Here is an 18,669-nt window from a genome sequence, read left to right as displayed (position 1 = left end):
TCGACACATCATTCCTAAAAAATATTAATGTTTCTGATTGTTATATTAACAAGAGTCTATACTACAAAAATGTGAACCTACTTGCTCTGCATTCAGTTATGTGGTAGCAAAAAAGACCACACTTCTGACATCTGCCTATGGAAATTGAAAAAATTGTAATTCTTACAACAAAGTATTTAACAAATTATGATATTATGTACCATACCATGAAATTTGTTTCTTCTATCTGTAATGTAACAAAGGTAATACAATGTTAAAATATTATTAATCAAGTAGGGTCATAAAAAATTTTTATATTTCAAAACATTTTAAACATATTCAGTAGAAAAATATTAATGTCATACTTTGGGATGGACCACCATCAGTCCCCACCACACTTGTAGTGCTTTCCTCTTCATGTGCTGCAATTGGAAAATATTGTCTATTAAAATATAAGTTATTACAACAAAGTCTTTAATGAATTGCAATATAAAGTAAATGGTTTGAACCCGGGAGTATCGTTACATGTTTGTAAATGTAGATCGTCCAGGTTGGTATAGTCCTGAGAAGGACTGTTTTTGTTGATGAAGACTGACGTTTTGACAACCTTAGCGGTAGACATCTTCAGAGTCAATTGACTCTGAAGATGTAGGGTTAAAAATATTCAATATATATTCAGTAAATATTCAGTAAATCAATTAGGGTTAAAATATTCAGTAGAAAAAGATTAATGTCATACTTTGGGATGGACAACCACCAGTCCCCACCATACTTGTAGTGCTTTCCTCTTCATGTGCTGCAATTGGAAAATATTGTCTATTAAAATATAAGTTATTACAACAAAGTCTTCAACGAATTGCAATATATTACATCATACCATTAAATTTGTTTCTTCTATCTGTAAAATAATAAAGTATTACAATAATATAAATCAAGTAGGGTTAAAAATATTCTGTAGAAAACGATTAAAGTCATACTTTTGGATGGACCACCACCAGTCCCCACCACACTTGTAGTGCTCTCTTCTTCATATGCTGCAATTGGAAAATATTATCTATTGCAGACTTCAAATGTATTTGAATGTTTTCACTGTAAAACCTAACATTTCAAAAATATAATAAGTATTTTACAGTTTGCAGTACAGAATAGGGTTGTCATTCTTATTTCTTTGTTGTTTATTTATATTTCATTTCCAATTTCAATATGATTGTACTGGCACTACTGGAAGTTTTTTTAGTGGTATGAGAATTGGTAGAGATACCATAGGATGACCACATGACTTTTTCTTTTGTGGTCTCTTTGTTGGTCTGTAGCATCATCAACTTCTGCAAGTATATTAAGTGTAAGAACAACAAATAGTTAAACTGAAAAATATAACTCACAAAACATACCCATTACACGTTCGTTTTTCTTTCCTTCTGCCACTATACAAAGAGATTAAGTAATTTCTTTGTATAAGTTTATGTTTAACATTAGTATTTGAACATATGATTTATAAACAAAACAGTAGCATGAATGCTTACTTCTCTTTTATTTTAACTGTGTTTGCGAGACTAAAAAACAAGCAACACCGATGTTGAACATAAAAATAAGTTGCCCGAAAAAACGCGCTTTTTGTGTTAAATATAATACAGCACCGATATATTTCGACTAAATATGTGAATTACAGAAAAGCATTGTAAAAGCGAGAATGACAAGGATAAAAAAGGCAATAGTAAAAAAATCGACTTACCAAAACAAAGACTTGTCAAATTTCAAAAACGACTCTTTAAATTTTCCCGCCTCCAAGACCAAGAGTAATTTAAAGTGCGTGGTCTTCACGCGTGTATATCTCGAGAATGCAGAAACACATGCCAGCATAAAAAATAAAACTCAAATTAATTTTTAGCAAAATAACCTTTTGAATATTAGAGAACATGGATTAACTTACTTGGTAACGATAAATAACTTTAAAGATGCATTATCGCAGTTACTTTTGCATTCTATTTGCTAAGACGCTTCGTGTACGAAAGACATATGGAATTATTATGTCTTGTAACAGACATATGGGACCTAGAAAGCACAAATGTGCCCATTAACACCCATATAACACGTACGTGCGTAAAGCCATGGGACCTAGAAAGCACAAACGTGCCCAGTAACACCCATGTAACACGTACGTAAGTAAAGCCATGGGACCTAGAAAGCACAAATGTGCCCAGTAACACCCATGTAACATTCACGTGAACATAACTAATACGTTCACACGAGTAATTGTTTTAAATTCTACTGATGTTTGAACAATACTAGTTTGCTCAGTTTTTTCTGATTTTATTTCCTTGAATTTTATGGTTCTCTGTCTTACACAGATGATGCATTCGTATCTTCACGAAAGCGTCACTACAACATTTAATCAACTTTAAGATATGATCTTCTGTAACAACAGAATCATGTACATGCTGGTTCAATGAACTAAAAACGTTTCTCTCCACACATTCAGTTAAAACAGTGTTGGAGATTGCACCTGTGATATGCGAACAATGCGGCAAACTTCCGTTGCAAGAATTAATCATTCGCATAACGCATTTCTCGGTCTCATGACACACTTTTAGAAGATCAACTGTTGGTATTTTTAGGCCACCATGAGTCTTCCAAGACACAAAGAGTTCTGGAGCCCTGTTTGTCGATGTATGCAAAGCAGCAATACAATCTTGGCAAGTGATCTTTCTTGCAACCATTTTAACAACATAGCCAGCAATGTAAGAAATAGCTGCTTCCTTATACTCAGACAAAGCAATGAAGTTGGGCACGTCACAATAGTCATGCTCTTCTTCAATTGGTTTTCGCAACTTCATATCATATCGTCTTGCCGTTGTCACATCAGAAATATCTGCCGATATTTCATTTGTCTCGCAACGATCATTTACTTTTGTCAAGATTTCAGTGCTATCTTGAGCAATACAGTTTCCATGTCCTCCTTTGATCTTATGTCTCATCAATAGTTGCTTGTATGCAGCTTTAAACTGACGTGGTGTTGGATTGTTATTCCATCCACCCGCTGCTCGTACAGCTGAAAAGAAAAGCTCTAAGTGATCTTGACTCATTTTGTACGTCAACAAATACCTGAGAACTGGTTTTTCCGAAACAACGAGTTCCTCTGTTAATTCCTTAACGGCATCAATGCACATGAGGAATCCGAGAAATCCAGTTTTTTTCTTATGCAAGAGATTTGACTTGCCATCAGCAGTCTTCAATTCTCTTATGTAATCTACAGGTTGATTTAAAAAATCCTTTATGTACGTATAATTGCACATTCTAATTGGTGCCTTGTAGTTCTTAGCTTTGGGATTTCTAGAGTTAAGAACATCAAACAAGCGATCAAATATACGAATAAAGTGCACAGTTGCACCGCATCCTTTAAACTGTTGAAGTTTTAACATACCTTCACAATATTCTAATGCATCAGCTACACTAGAACTGAGTGCTTGCACAGCTAGATTGACTTTCATTTTTTGTGAATGCCAATGAATATGACAGGAGCGAAGCTTGTTTGCTAAGCGCAAACCCTCTGACTCCTGCAGCTCAACTAGTTTAATCAAATAATCCCACCTTATCAGGTTATTGTTTGCATCCTTCAATTCTCCCAATTGGGTCAATGCACCTCTCACCAATTTGATCATGTGACATACATCTAAAAAAGTATAAATTTTTAAACGTGAATCACATGGATGCAAAAAGTATGCTTGAAAATTATCTGGAGAGAGTTTTGCTCCAAGAATCTTCATCATTGTTTGATGAGAAGATGGACCATCAGCAGTTAAGCTGGTGACTCTAACACCAACATCATGTAGTCTGGCAATACATTCTCTAGACAGGTCAGCTTTCATCTGTCCAGAAATGCCATCAGTTAGAAAGTAACCAACAGGAACTTTCCACGAAGAATCAAGACGAACAGCCATATATACTAAGGCTTCTGTTGCTTCAGGCAGTGAGTCATCATCATTTATGCCGGTTCCCATGTCGACAAAGCCAAAGACTTTGTCTCCATCAAACTCAACATGTTTGCGAATTGCCATTTCATCCAACATTAAGGCACATAGAAGGTATTTTCCTTCCTTTTTAGCTTCTTCAGCCTTAAATTTCAGTGCAACAAATGCATCTCGATTGAATCCTGGATCACCATCAATTGGATTATACCAAGTGCGGATTGTTCTTGGATGAGGCAAAGCTAAATTAAACTTTTCTCGTACATAGTCATAAGCTTTCCTGGAATAAAATTTTAATGTAAGAGCAAATGATCTTAGCTCAGGGGGGTAGGAAACACGTGTTTTATCTTCATGTGTTAACTTATTAAATATATCCCTTGACACTCCTGAAAGGGTATTGTTAAGAATTTCAGCCTGATCAACATTAACAAAACCTTCCTCTGTTAAACTTGAAACAACGGAAGACATATCATTGACTTTCATTCTCAGTCTACCATTTTGCATCCTGCTGTTCTTAAGTTTTTTCTTAAGTGACTCAGCTTTCTCAATGACCTCCTCTAACTGACGCTTCAGTCTATAAGGAGATTGACAACTGTATGTATGATCATGCAATAAACAGTTGAAATTGATCACCTGACTATCATGTTCTTCAATAGTACAGTCATTCTGGGTCAAATTTATTTGATTATCATCCATGACTAAATCTGGCATGGGCACAAGGCTTTTTTCAAATTCAACCTCCTCACTTACAATAGATTTTCCAATACATACTTCATTCACAGGAATATTGAGTTGTGTTTCTATATAACTAGCAGCATCTAGTAAACCTTTAGCCCCTTCATCACTGTAGTCTATATTCTGTTAATTTGTGCAAAAACAAAAAGCTTTAAGGACACATTAAAAATTTAGATACTTCTATTGTATGACACATACCACAGCATTTTTGAATATAGTTGGCACCGCATTCAGTTTTAACACAACTCTATTCCCGACTGTTTCCTTCATATGGTCAGAAAAATGTTCTGAACAAATCCGACTCCATTTCTTTGGGGCAAACTCATTCATAGTTCGAGAGTTTTGCTTAATGCTAGACACCCACATCTCCAAAAGATGTGGGTGTTTTGCTGCATCTGGAAAGCTATAATGAGAAGAAAGTTTGAGATAAATACAATTCAAATTAAAGATTATGCTTTTAAAAAATTACAAAAACTACAAACGAAATGGTATCACGCCATCAAACGACAAAATTACAAAAACAAAGTGCTTTTTTTTGAGCAATAAATAATATTATTTTGCCTACCGGTGCCATAAAAGTTTCCATTTCTTGTACTATTTCCACAACCATACACCACACAAGTTATAGGCATATTTGCGGATAAAATTGAACAATAAGTTTCGAAAAGAAAGGTATAGTATATCGCCAATGTTATTGCAATTGTAATCACTGTTGTAATCGCAATAAAGTGGTTGTCAAAATCCGGGTGGGCGACAAAAATTTCATTGTATGAGCCCGCGTCTCTCCGCTGACTTTGACAACCAAAATCCGCCATGTTTTTGACCACGCGGCCGCGCGATAATAATTTATAGTAATTTTGATGACGTTTCCCCTCCAGGTCTTATAGAACTCAATGAGTACGACTACGAGTACGATTACGTCATTTTGGGGCGAAAACATTGTTGCGACCACAAAAATACGTAGCCGTTATCAATCTGAGTACGATGTTTTGTAAAAAATTCGTAGTCGCGACTACGATGTCTTTTTAAGAAAAGAAAGTAGGTATATTTCTTCATTCTGTAAGAAATTAGTTTACAGCACTATTTTCGAGCATCCAGGCTTTAATTTAGAACCCTTTTTGAGCGAAGATGTACATTAAAAAGGAAAACATGACCTGCAAAACTTTCATGTATTTCGTACGCAAAGTGAAAGGTAAACAAACAATAAAATAGTACACATATATTGTACATAAAACTTAAAATAGTGAAGATTTTTCAGTCTAAAGAGTCCTATATTCTCGCACAACCAGTATTGTCGATTCTTTGATATCATGATTGACAAATAGAGCCGTAGCTGCTTCGCAAACGTCGGTGTTTTACACAATAAAAAGGCTCGTACTGTTGTTTACAACTAAAGCAAAATTTTGACGAAGCGACAACGACAACAAACTTCCTCGTGCCATTCCCTTACACGGTCAAATTTCGTATTCGTTCTCGTAGTCGTATCTCTTGCTAAAACTCCCTAATATCAGCCGCGATTCGACCACACGCGTGGTAAAAATATCGAACATAACAAACCGAGATATCAAACATATATCAAAATCAAAAATAATATTGTCTGCACCCATTGAGTTCTATAATAACTGGAGCGGCTATCTCAAGCGCGGCCTTAGATATCTGATGATGCCAAAAAAATGGCGGATTTCGTCCTTTGCCGCTGAGATTTACCGAAATTGACCGCTTTTCCGAAAATTTCACAATTTCCCACTCCCTCCTGAGAAAAGAGTGAGGAAAATGTATGTGTGTATTTGGGATTCGGCAAGCAATTTTTTGTTGAAAATCAAGGTAAAAACCTTAAATTCATAACAGCGAGTCAACTGTGGTTGTCAGTTATCTGCTGGTACGAGGATGCATTTATAACTATCGACGAAAGACCTATATGTCGGCTACACATATATGAATGCAGATGTGCGTCGTTTTTTTACCAGCATCAAACTTGTTTGATCGATTAAACTCTTTAGTCTATACAAAAAAGTATATCACAGTTCATCTCCACGGTTCACGAGAGAGAAGTTAGCTTATTTGTTATCATTGCTATTTTGCTTCTTTTCATGATGCAATGGGTAATGGCTGTTTTCGCCACAATTGTTGGATTTTTACTTGTTTCTTTAAAAAAGTAAATATTAAATCTCTGGATATTTACGGATTTTCTGTAATTGAGTTTCATTTAAATTTCAAAGAGACTCAAGTCTGCATAGATTTGGTAAATGAAAACAAACAATATTGTATAGAAATTACTTTAAGTAACCTTTTTGTGATGTTCTGAAGTGCAACTGCATCAAATACTTGTAAAGTTGTAGCACATTTTGATTTTGTTGTATTGATATATGAATTGGGCAAAATGCAAATAATCATCAAAACACTTATGCTTCCAATGGTGCTTATAATTCATTTGTAGTTTTAATACTTCTACCTTAGTAGTATAGTACATGGGGGTAGGGGATCACAAAAAGTTTACTTTTTGTTATCCCATACGCCCCATGTACTATACTACTTTTAACCGTGGGTAAAAACTATCTTTATAACAGCGCAAAATAAGACCATGGTTCAAAAGACGTCCCCTCAGCAAAAGGTCATGTAAAAAAGCTGTGTAAAAATAGTCATTGTTTCAAAGGGGTAAAAACTTTCTTTATAACAGCGTAAAATAAGACCATGGTTCAAAGGGGGTCCCTCAGCAAAAGGTCATGTAAAAAAGCTGCGTAAAAAAAAGTCATTGTTTCAAAGGGGGTAAAAATCTCGAGGTTACAATCTATCGTTTAAAAATATGGAATCTATATGTTTTTGAAATATATAGGTGCGTTTAAATTTTACAAACGGTCTTTACAAACAAATGTTAAGAAAGCATCGTTTCGGAGAGCATCCGGCAGCACAGAGCATAATGCAAGATCATGAAATGATCTTGCTCAGATGCTCGAGCAGGGGAATGGGATGCTCGAGAATTCTGGAACCCTGGTGGGGAAAATTTTCACGAAGTGAAAATTCGGGGTTCCCCCGTACATTCGATGAATATTCGAAGAATATTCGAGAATAACAGAGGCTTAAAAAATGCTCTTCAAAAAAACCGTCTTTAATAATCAAGTGTTAATAATCAAGTGTTATTAAAATATCAGTATCAGCGATAGCTGGTTTTGTAGCGGCGCGCGTGTCTTAGTGCATGTTTTCAACAATGGTTGTTTAATGTAGATAGCACATTTCATCAGCGCATGTATAATAATACAATGTTTTATAAATATCAGTAGCAGCGCGCTTTATAGTCTACGTGGTATATTTGGCAGACTAGTGGCCTTTAACAATGGTCTTGAATCCAGCGCGTGGTAGAAATATTCTTTAATAATCAAGTGTTAATAAAGCATCTTTTTAAATCGTTGTTAGGGGCGAAGAATTTCAGGCAACTAAGCCTGAAATTTTGAGCGCAACAATGTCATAGATGCTCTTTACAAAATATGGAATCTATATGTTTTTTTAATTTGTCTGTCAAGCGAGAGTTATATGTACATGTTTAACAATGTTTTATATAATTTTTGTTAAAAGTGTTTTTAATAATTGTTTCAGGATTTTGAATCTTTTTGTATTAATTACTTGTTACAAACAGTTATGTGATATGTAGTCAAACATGAGGAGCAGGTATGTATGATTTTACTCTAACAGAGGCCCACGCTACATGCTTACTACACATTATAATTGTTTGTTAATATTTAGTTATTTGAATTGATAAGATAATGGCCATAAGCATAACTTTTACACCCATTAGCTAATATGTATCGTTTATCATCAAAACAGCTGAGTGATACTTTATTAATTTCATAACTACTAAGTTGATGGTTTACACTTCTAATAGTTTTCATTGTATGATGTATTTGTTTCTTTTCAAATAATGTTGTTTTATAGTCTTCATGTTTTATTTTATTTTTAATAATATTTTTTTTAATACCTTTAGCTTTTTTATCTCCTTTATTATTGTCCTTAATATAACTATACATTTTAGACCGAAGGCCAACAAATTCTTTAATTATTATTCCAGCAGCTTCGTCTTTCATTTTACCGATAACCTTTTTATTAGTTTTATCATGATATTGTGAATTTTCTGGGTAATCACTAAAATCAAATTTATCTTTATCAACCCAAAAATCTTGATAGACATCTTCAGTTTCGATTTCATATGTTAAACTATCTGTGTCTGTGAAAAGAAGTTTAGCTTTATCACCATACCGCTTTTTGATATAGTTGTAGTGAAAATCATACATCAACGTTTTACTTAGATCTAAGATGCACATACCCACATATGCTGGTCTGTTAAGGGTTAGTGTTTCTTTTATTTTATGAACAGCCACAAGGTTCTCATTGAAGATTTTACTACTTACATAAGTAGGTTTTGAAGCCAATTTTAATAATTTATTTTTATTAGTTACTAGTCTAACATCTACTCTTTTTCGTAAGTTTTCCATAGTTTTACCAAATACCGAATTATTCATTAATTTGAAGAAGTCTTTTTCAAAAGAATTTTTTGCATTAGTTCTTTTTTGAGTATTAAAGTCTATATATTTTTTCAACCAAGGAGATTGATTAAATTCAAGTACTCTATGTACTTTTTTCAATTTTAACCCGAGATCTAAGTATAATTGAAGATTTCTGTAATGTAGCACATACTTCTCTTTATTTTGTAATGTAGGAATTAATTTTGAAACTAAACTTGTTGATATATTGTAATTAGAAGCAATTGTCTTACAATATTTTGACAACATTTCGCTAGTTACCTTAACTTTTTCTGGTGCAACAGGATAATCGTTATGTAAATTATGTAGTTCTTCAGGGTATTCTAGATCAACTTCTAAAATTAAACCTTTTTTATTATCTGCATTGTATTTAGCAAGGTTTATGTTGTTAATCTTTTTCTCAGTTACCCATTTAAAATTACCTGTAGGTAAATACTGACTCATAGCCCATCCATATAAATTGTTAGCATCTAAATACATTATATATTTTGAGGGTTTATTCTTATCAAATGTTTTCATATACTTATTATTAGCTTTACCATATCGGTTAGAAATGTAAGAAACACCTCCTCTCATACCCTTTTCAATGAATTGAAACATGTCAATATCAGTCATTAGTTCTAATTTAATATCTGTCATTTTAAGCATAGCGTCCCAAGACAACCCAGGAGATGTAAAATAGTGGCATGGATCGAGTTTATAGTATTCTAAGCATGTTTTCCTAAAGTTTTTAAATACATCACTTAATAGAAGGATATCAGATTTCAGATATAGGTCGTGGTAATCACCCATGTTTTTGAGATTGAATGTATTCCAAACATTTTGAGCATGATTGTATTGTTCATCTGATATATTCTCATCAGTAAGAATACTATAAAAGTCTTTTTTTGAAGGTAACCCCTCATCAAACTTTTCAAAACTATCCATATAATCATATGGGTATATACCTTTTTTAGTCATTAAATTAAGTTTTTCACCTTTAAACTGATTAGAGGTATATTTAAATGATTCTTTAGGTAAATTACTAACAAGCTTTTCAAGACTAGAGCTCATAAATTGAAAACTATCAAGAAATGTTAAATGGTTACCTAGCATGAAAGCCATATATTTTCCCATGTTATTAGGTATAGCATTTATATTCATTTCAATTTCTTCTCCTTTTTTGTTTTTGTATGTATGCTTCTTAACAATAGCTCCGATTTCTTGCATTATGAAGTGACTATCATATCCACGTAGATTGTGAAATATTACTGGGATCTTTAATTTATCAGAGTCTATTCTAAGTTTTAAATTGCAATCTTGATGTGCTGAGCCTCTGTATTTACCAGTGATATGACAATGGTCTCGAACTCGAATATCTTTCTTAGTGTATTTTTTGTTACAGATATGACATTTATCAGCTTTTTTAAATTCTTCTTCATCATCAGAGGTCATTTTTAATGGTTTATTAAAGTGGTTTTTCATAATATTTTTACAATATTTAACTTCTTTTAACATAGCTTCCATAAATTTGTAAACAGCCTTTTCACCTCTATATAGTTTAATTGGTTTTGTGAATTTATTATCATAACAACAAACAACTTTATATCCATAGCCACAGTCTGTATGTTTCTGATAGGCTTCTGTATATGATTTTTCATTATTTTGGTTACAACCAGATATCTTTTCTGTAATAGCCTCAAAGTCTGCATATATGACAAATGGTACTTGTTGTTGTTTATGATAGTTGTTGAATTTAAGTATGTTGTTATTTTTATCAGGCATTTTTACTGATTGTATACCATTTATTAATATACAGTTTTCTATATGGTTATTTAATATTTTTTCAGAACTAAAACACTGAAGACAACGCATGCAAAAGTGTTTCCTTTCCTTATGCTTTGTATGATTATACATAAATGCATTAAAATTTTTTATTAGAATATAATGTTTGTTTTCATTATCAGTTATTAATAGTAGTTCCATATGATCTTCAAATTTTTCTTTTGATATATAAATGGGGTATGGTTTTTTATCTTCATATCCAAAAACGTTAATGTTAATTTTGTTTTGCTTTTCTATTTTATTATATTGTTTAACAGTCACTGGAAATTCAATCCCAGAGTAGTCTAATTTGTTAATATATTCCTTATCAGATTTTTTAATCCTTTGTGGGTATTTATTTTGTGGGTTAATATATCTAATATGACACCATCTAAAGCATTCATTATCTCTATTTTTGATATTAATTAATCCTTTTTTACTATTTTTAAGTTCTTGTGGTAAATTAATGTATGAAGACCCTTGTAATGGCTTGTATTTAACAACATTAAGATAATGATTATCTATAAAGCGAATAACCCATCCAGAACCTTCTTGTGTAAATTTATCAATCTTGTTTAATATATTTTGTTTTGAAATTTGTAGTGATTCAGTAATATTTTCATTATTTGTAATTGTTAAAGCTTGACTGTTAAAATAAGCAACTTTTGTTAAAACATCAGCATTACCATTATATTTTATTTGAATTTTTTCAAATGTTACCTTAAGCGTTTCAACAAATTTTAATCCTTTCATTGTTGTTAATAATTCTTTAATATAATATGTAAGATACTTTCTTGTGCTTTGCATTTGTATTAATGGTGCTTTATTGTTAATAATGCTTATTTCATATGATTTAGTGTATCCTTTTATAGCATTATTTGTTTCTCTTATTTTAACTCTTTGTGTTGGTATTGGTTTTTTATTTTTAGCTGCTAACATCTGTGTATTGTTCTCATACTCTTTAACCATCTCTTTTACACTAGTTCTTGGTTTTGGGACTGGTGTTAATACTTTGATTAATTCGTTTTTCCTAAGTTTATAATAACCTTTAACCTTTTTTTCCTTAGCAATAACTTTTAACTGTTGCACAGTCATTTGTTTGATATTGGTTTGTGATAGTACTTTTTGTACTGGTTTGGAAATTGAAGTATTATTAACTTCAACCCACGGCTTTTGATTTAATATTAAATTAATTAAATCGTCTTTAGTCAAATTTTGAAGTTCATCTTTATTCATCTTCTGCATATTATATAAAATAGGTTTGTCTTTAAGTACCTTTCGATTTAAATAATCTCTATTCATATATATACTATATATTTTATTTTATTTTTTTTTAAACGCACTAATTTTAATTATAGAAATAAATCTATATTTAAAACTTTTTATAAAAACTATATTATTTTTAATTTTTTGAATTTCTTAAATGTTTTCTAGTTCTAAGATGTAAAGTTTTATATGCTAAACTATATGTTTTATTACATAAATCACAATACCATGATTTTGAGAGCATATATGATGTCCTATGTTGTTTGATTTGTTCTTTAGTATAAATTCTTGGTCTTCCTCTTATTGGTTTATCTGAACACATATATATACTAATACTATATATTTTATTTTTTAAATAGTTATTTAATGCGTTTAAGATAAATTTTTATAATACCATTAGCACTTGAATAATTACAATATTCATATAAATCAAATTTTATAACATAAACATCTGTATCTATACTGTTGATTTCATACTTAAAATAACAATCGTCCCAGCCATGATATTTATTAAACAGAGCTTCAGTGATATGTGTAAACCGTGGTTTATAAAAATCACTACTCATAGTATCTTTATTAGATGGTTTAAATGTATTTAGTATAATCGGTTCATAATCAATATTCATTGCACACATAATATGTAAAATTTTTGTTATATTTTCTATATTATATTTATTTTTTGAAAAAGATAACCATTCATTTGTATTCAATTCATACTCTTTATATATATATCTATCCGTATCGTTCTTATAAAAAAGCTCATATGTTAATTTGTGAATATACATGTTTTTGTCTTTCATTATTTCATCTAATAAATCTAAACTAACTTCATGTCCTTTAAATTTATATACATCTTTATTTTTTTGAACCACAACCATTCTATACTAATACTATATATTTTATTTTTTTAAGGTGCGTTTAAATTATCTTTTGATTTATACAATGTTTTTTCAAAATCCTTCAAAACACCTTCTATATTAGAACTAGTTTTTTTACAACATAGAATAAAATTTCTAATCTTTTTTAATAGATCTTTAAGATTCATATATAATTTTAAATGTTTTATTTCTTTAACTGGGCCCAATTGTTATAATAAGTACAGTTGATGTCTTTATCCCACTCAAGGATTTTATATACTTCACCAAACAATCTATCATCAAAAATCCTCTTTGTTTTACTATTTTTTATGTCTCTAACAGAGTGTTTTAATGGTATATCCCTACGGCTGGCTAAGCGTATTATATAATAATTATACATACTAACATTTTTTTTATTAATTAATTTATGTTTAATCATAGTACTAACAACCTTTATAAAATCATGTACCAATTTTTCAGCATTTTCAAAAGTTACACACAATCTAATTTTATTATAAAACCATTTTTTCCTTGAATGAACTGATCGTTGACATTTCCAAATCACTGGTATCCATTCATTAACTATCTTATATGAGTGAACAGTACCACAGTGCTTACAAACATTCATTTTATTGTTATCTGAAATAATTTCTTGATTTTCACAACATAAGTATACCTTAGCAGATCTGTTAATATAACTATCACAAATCTTTTTATCACAAAAGCAACAATTTACATAACCAAAAAAATCTTCTAACTCTTTATGAATCAATTTATTACAATACATATACTAATACTATATAATTTATTTTTTAAGTAATTTTATATAAGGAATATCCAAATATAATACCGATCACAACCATTGTACCAGATTGATAATTTTTCATATTCTTAGATGGTTTGTAAAAGTCATTTAATTGCGGTTCTCTATGAAATGTTAACCCGTTGTAATGTATAGTTTTTACTTTTCTAAGCGCATCTAAAGCTTTATTTGTAAGTTCTATATCATTATTAGCATACGGAATTTCTTGCCTAAGCTGTTGAATTTTATCATGCTGCTTGACTTCATTCTCATAAAATGCCTCTTTAGCCTTTTGTAATTTTACTAAAGAATCGTGGTATCTTTTCATTTCATCAGCATAACCGTTTTTATCAAGTTTATGAAATAAAAAGCTGGCCAGAGAAAAACCTAAGCCATTCACAATAGACCCAAAAACTATTCCAGCCCCACTAGTAATAACACTTGTCATATATATTTATACAGATTTAAATAGATTTTCATGGACCCATTTTTTGTTTTGAGCATATTTAACTAGCATTGTTGATGTCGTAATAGCAATAGCTAATTTTGCAAAATCTTTGATACTGTTTGTGTCTGTTAATTTTTGACCAAATAGTTTTCTAGAAGCCATAGAAAGGCCTACAGCAGTTGTTGTCACAAGCACTGCATCAAAAGCTTCATTCATAAATTGTTTCTTATTTATAGTATTACTCATATATAATAGGAAATATTTTATTCAAATGAGTCTAAATTATATTGTTTATTTTTTTGTATCAAAACATGTTTTTCACTAGTTGTTTCTTCTCTTGCTTTATCGCTTGTTAATTTTTCCTGCCTTTTATCATTTTTCCTTGTATAATAGAGACTAACAATAGCGGTTATTACTCCAACTGCTCCAAATAAAAATCCGTAATTAATATTCCAGCTATTATCCTCAATTTTCTTTTTATTTTCTAATTCAATCCTATCTCGCATCTATTTTTCTTTAGAAGCTTTCGATATAGCGGCCAAGCGTTTCCCAGCTTCAACTCTAATAGGGTCTTTCTCTTTCTTAACTGTAGTAATTTTTAAATTTTCTTCAGACATGTTATATAATACTGTAGATTTTATTCACAGATAACTCACAGATAACTTATAAATAATCTTATAGATAACTTACAGATAACTCACAGATCATTTATATTTTTTGTTATATTTACTCACCATACCATCTATAGTAGTACAATTGTCTATTATAATATTATCGATAACTTTTATATCTGATATAAATATCACTTCATCATAAGGCAATCCTCTTAAATATGATCTTATATTCATAAGTATTTTTTCGTATGATATATATGCAAATCTACACATTTCTAAGTTATTATTAATCTTACTCTTAACCATATAACCTTGAACTAAAGCACCTATACCACTCAGGGTGCCTATAACTATCGGGTTCAGGGTTACGCTACCGACAATGCCACCAGTTGAGACTAAAAAAATACTTCCCATGTTTAATGATAGTCTAATTCTCTTTAATTTATTATATTTCCATTTAAAACAGGTATACATTTTGTGATAGTACAAATACAACTTTTTCAGCTTTTCAAATTCCTCTTGACTTAACTCACTCGAAATATGATTAAAATCTAGAACTTTTTTCATATTATATTATAAAACATATTTAACTAATATGAATGATGATAGCGTTGATATACCAAGTAAAGCAACCATATCTGTTTGATGGGGATTATTTACTATCATTTTTGTATGTTTATGTACTACTTGTTTTTTATACACTTCATCTAGAGTATCTAAGTGTTGTGAGGGTGTATTATCTTGATGTACTTTTTTAGGTTCTTCCTTTTTAACTCCATAATAATTTATTTTAGAATTAACACCGAATTGCATATTTTTATTAGCTAATGTTAAAATATTATTATACCCATCAATCTTTTTATTTAATATTATTAAACGGCTGGGTATTAAAATCATACCAGGACTGATCGCCATATTTAAAATAACATTTGTGTCTTTTATACTTTTTCTCATGTTAGATATCAATACAGTCGTATCATTCTGTACTATAGTATCTTTTAATAATTTTCTAAAAACGTTTTGAGTTTGCAGGCTCTTAGCTCCATGATTAACTATTGACCATCTTGTATTTGCCTGGGCCCCAAGAATTGTATAAACAAAGCTTTCAATAGACTCTTGCAAAAGAACTTTTCCGACTAATGTAATACCTTCCGAATGATATGCAATGAAGCTCTTATAATCAGTAGTCGAATATTGAAAATTAACATAATAACCATCATTGTTTTTATCAAATTTTAAAATACCTTTATAAGGTATATGCTTTTTCAATTCCGTAAAGTCATATTTGTCTAATAACGATGGATGCTTCATAAATTTCATGATCTGATAATATAAATGATATTTAACAAGGCTTTGTATAATTCTACTTTTATCAAAATTTAAATGATTAAGTCCGATACCGCATAAAAAACTGGCAACATAAGACCCACAAATCATAGCGTAGTACGCTTCTTGTTTATAATTTAAATGATTTTTAATATTATATCTTATACCAGTCGGCTGTTCTTTTTTACTTTTAATTTCACTTGTCCACGTAGCTGTTATAGGTTTAAAATTACTCATAAAATAATCATTCTCTGTTACATACAATCTAAAGTTACAGATATCAACATTTACCGGCCTTTGAAATGTAGGTGTCACAATAAACCTTGCATTCCACCTATGAATTGATTTATCGAAAAAGTCCTGGTAATGACCTTCATCTCCATTAACAGCTGCTATGAGATTTGAAAACAAAGGCGTTTTAGTTGTTTCTAAATATATTTTTGGCCATGTTGGTACATGTTTTAAATCATCATCACCTAATTTTATATCATTTTTTTCTATTTGTTTATCTGACATATAATATAAGCTATGTTATATATGAAGTTCACTGTTTTTATAGACGGATATCGTAAAAAAATTGACTTACAAGAAAGTATAGTAACAACTAACTATTCATATTTATATATCAAAAAAGCTGATGTGTATTGGGAATACAAAAACATAAAATTAAATAATACTTTAGTTTTTACAATAGGCACAACAAAATATAATATTAATGCTGGTTACTGGACTTTTAAAATGCTTAAAACGTTTTTTGAGTCTGTTAACGTAAAGCTTGAAATGATAGAAAACAATGGAACTTGTAAAATAACTAATAATAATGATGAATTATTAGTATTATCTGATACTCTTATTAAAATGTTAGGTTTTAATGATACTATAAAAACTATGAAAAAAGGTATCACACAAAATGGTGTTTCTAAAGTGGATATAAACAGAGGATTAAACTATATTCAAATTTCTTCTAATATTGTAAATTCAAGTTATAATTATAACCCTGAAGGAAAAAAAAGTAATATAGCTTTAACTTTACCAGTAATAACAATTCAGTCGTTATTTGGCACTGTATACGAATACAATGATATTGAATCTAAAATTATAATTATAAAAGGATCCTTTAACGAGCTAATATTTAATATATTAGATCAAGATGGTAATCCTGTTAATGTAGGTAATATTCTACTAGAATGTTATCTTGAGTAATTTAAATGGATGAAGACATTAAAATTGAGCAAAGTTTAAGAGATATTTATTATGATCCGAAAACAGGTTATCAATCAGCAGAACGGTTATATCAGAAAGCATTAGAAGAAGGTATAGATGTTAGTAGAAAACAAGTTAAAGAATGGTTAATATCTCAAGATACATACACTAGATATAAACCTATTATTAGGAGACATAAATTCAGACAAACAAAGGTAAACTATCTTGGTGAACAAATACAAATGGATTTAGTTGATATGGGTTCTTATAAGTATAAAACAATGGTTATTATTGGATATTAACAGCTATTGAAATATTAAGTAGATATGCATTTGCTATCCCTGTTTATAGGAAAGACACAAATAATATGACAAAAGCTGTTGCAAAACTATTAAGTCAATTTAAAGATAGATTTAATGATTACCCGAAACTAGCTCAATTTGATGATGGTAAAGAATTTTATAATGTAGGTGTCAAATCATTATTAGAAACATGGAATTAAGTACTTCTCTACTAAAATGATAAAAAGGCTGCGATTGTCGAACGATTCAACAGAACGCTTAAAACATCTATGTGGAAATATTTTTACAGTAAAGGAACATATAAATGGATTGATATATTAGATGATTTAGTATATAATTATAACAATACAAAACACAGTACAATCTTGATGAAGCCTAAAGATGTTAATAAAAATAATGAAGATGAAGTATGGAATACATTATACGGTCATGAAGTTGCTTATTTACCATTACCTAAGATTAAAATTGGTGATATGGTTAGAATATCAAAGTATAAATCTATATTTACGAAAGGCTATGAAGCAAATTTTACAGAAGAGCTTTTTAAAGTGACTAAAGTTATTAGAGGAGATCCGAATTTATATGAGATAGAAGATTTAGAAGGAGAGCCTATAATTGGTAAATTTTATGAAGAAGAACTATCAGTTGTAAATAAAAAAGATGATGTTTATAGAGTTGAAAAAATATTAAAACGTAAGAAAGTTAAAGGTAAGAAGATGGTTTTAGTTAAATGGTTAGGTTATGATAATAAACATAATAGTTGGATTCCTGAAAGTGAAATACAAAATATAGAGTAATCTATATAATGGCTGAAGGAGGTTTTGATTATATCGAATT

General features: G+C 30.3%; 1 protein-coding gene and 1 long non-coding RNA gene across 2 annotated transcripts; both read right to left on the bottom strand.

Annotated features, from left to right (window-relative positions):
• Window positions 1-96: 96 nt before the first annotated feature.
• Window positions 97-5,144, bottom strand: LOC124452221 (THAP domain-containing protein 1-like). The gene is made up of 4 exons (XM_047002803.1): window positions 4,878-5,144; window positions 4,383-4,802; window positions 206-226; window positions 97-135 (listed from the first exon to the last, which is right to left on the bottom strand). The coding sequence occupies exons 1-4, from the start codon at window positions 5,043-5,045 to the stop codon at window positions 97-99; spliced, it is 648 nt and encodes a 215-aa protein (XP_046858759.1). The 5' UTR covers window positions 5,046-5,144.
• On the bottom strand, window positions 1,285-1,967 carry LOC124451609. The gene is made up of 4 exons (XR_006950566.1): window positions 1,712-1,967; window positions 1,503-1,532; window positions 1,371-1,403; window positions 1,285-1,304 (listed from the first exon to the last, which is right to left on the bottom strand). It is a non-coding gene; the product is annotated as an uncharacterized LOC124451609 (long non-coding RNA).
• Window positions 5,145-18,669: the final 13,525 nt, after the last annotated feature.

The sequence above is a fragment of the Xenia sp. Carnegie-2017 genome, unplaced genomic scaffold (genome assembly GCF_021976095.1).
Source record: "Xenia sp. Carnegie-2017 unplaced genomic scaffold, XeniaSp_v1 HiC_scaffold_24, whole genome shotgun sequence".
In the NCBI taxonomy this organism is placed as follows: Eukaryota; Metazoa; Cnidaria; class Anthozoa; order Malacalcyonacea; family Xeniidae; genus Xenia; species Xenia sp. Carnegie-2017.
Note: the sequence above shows the minus strand (reverse complement) of the source record. Positions and strands in the feature narration are given on the sequence as shown.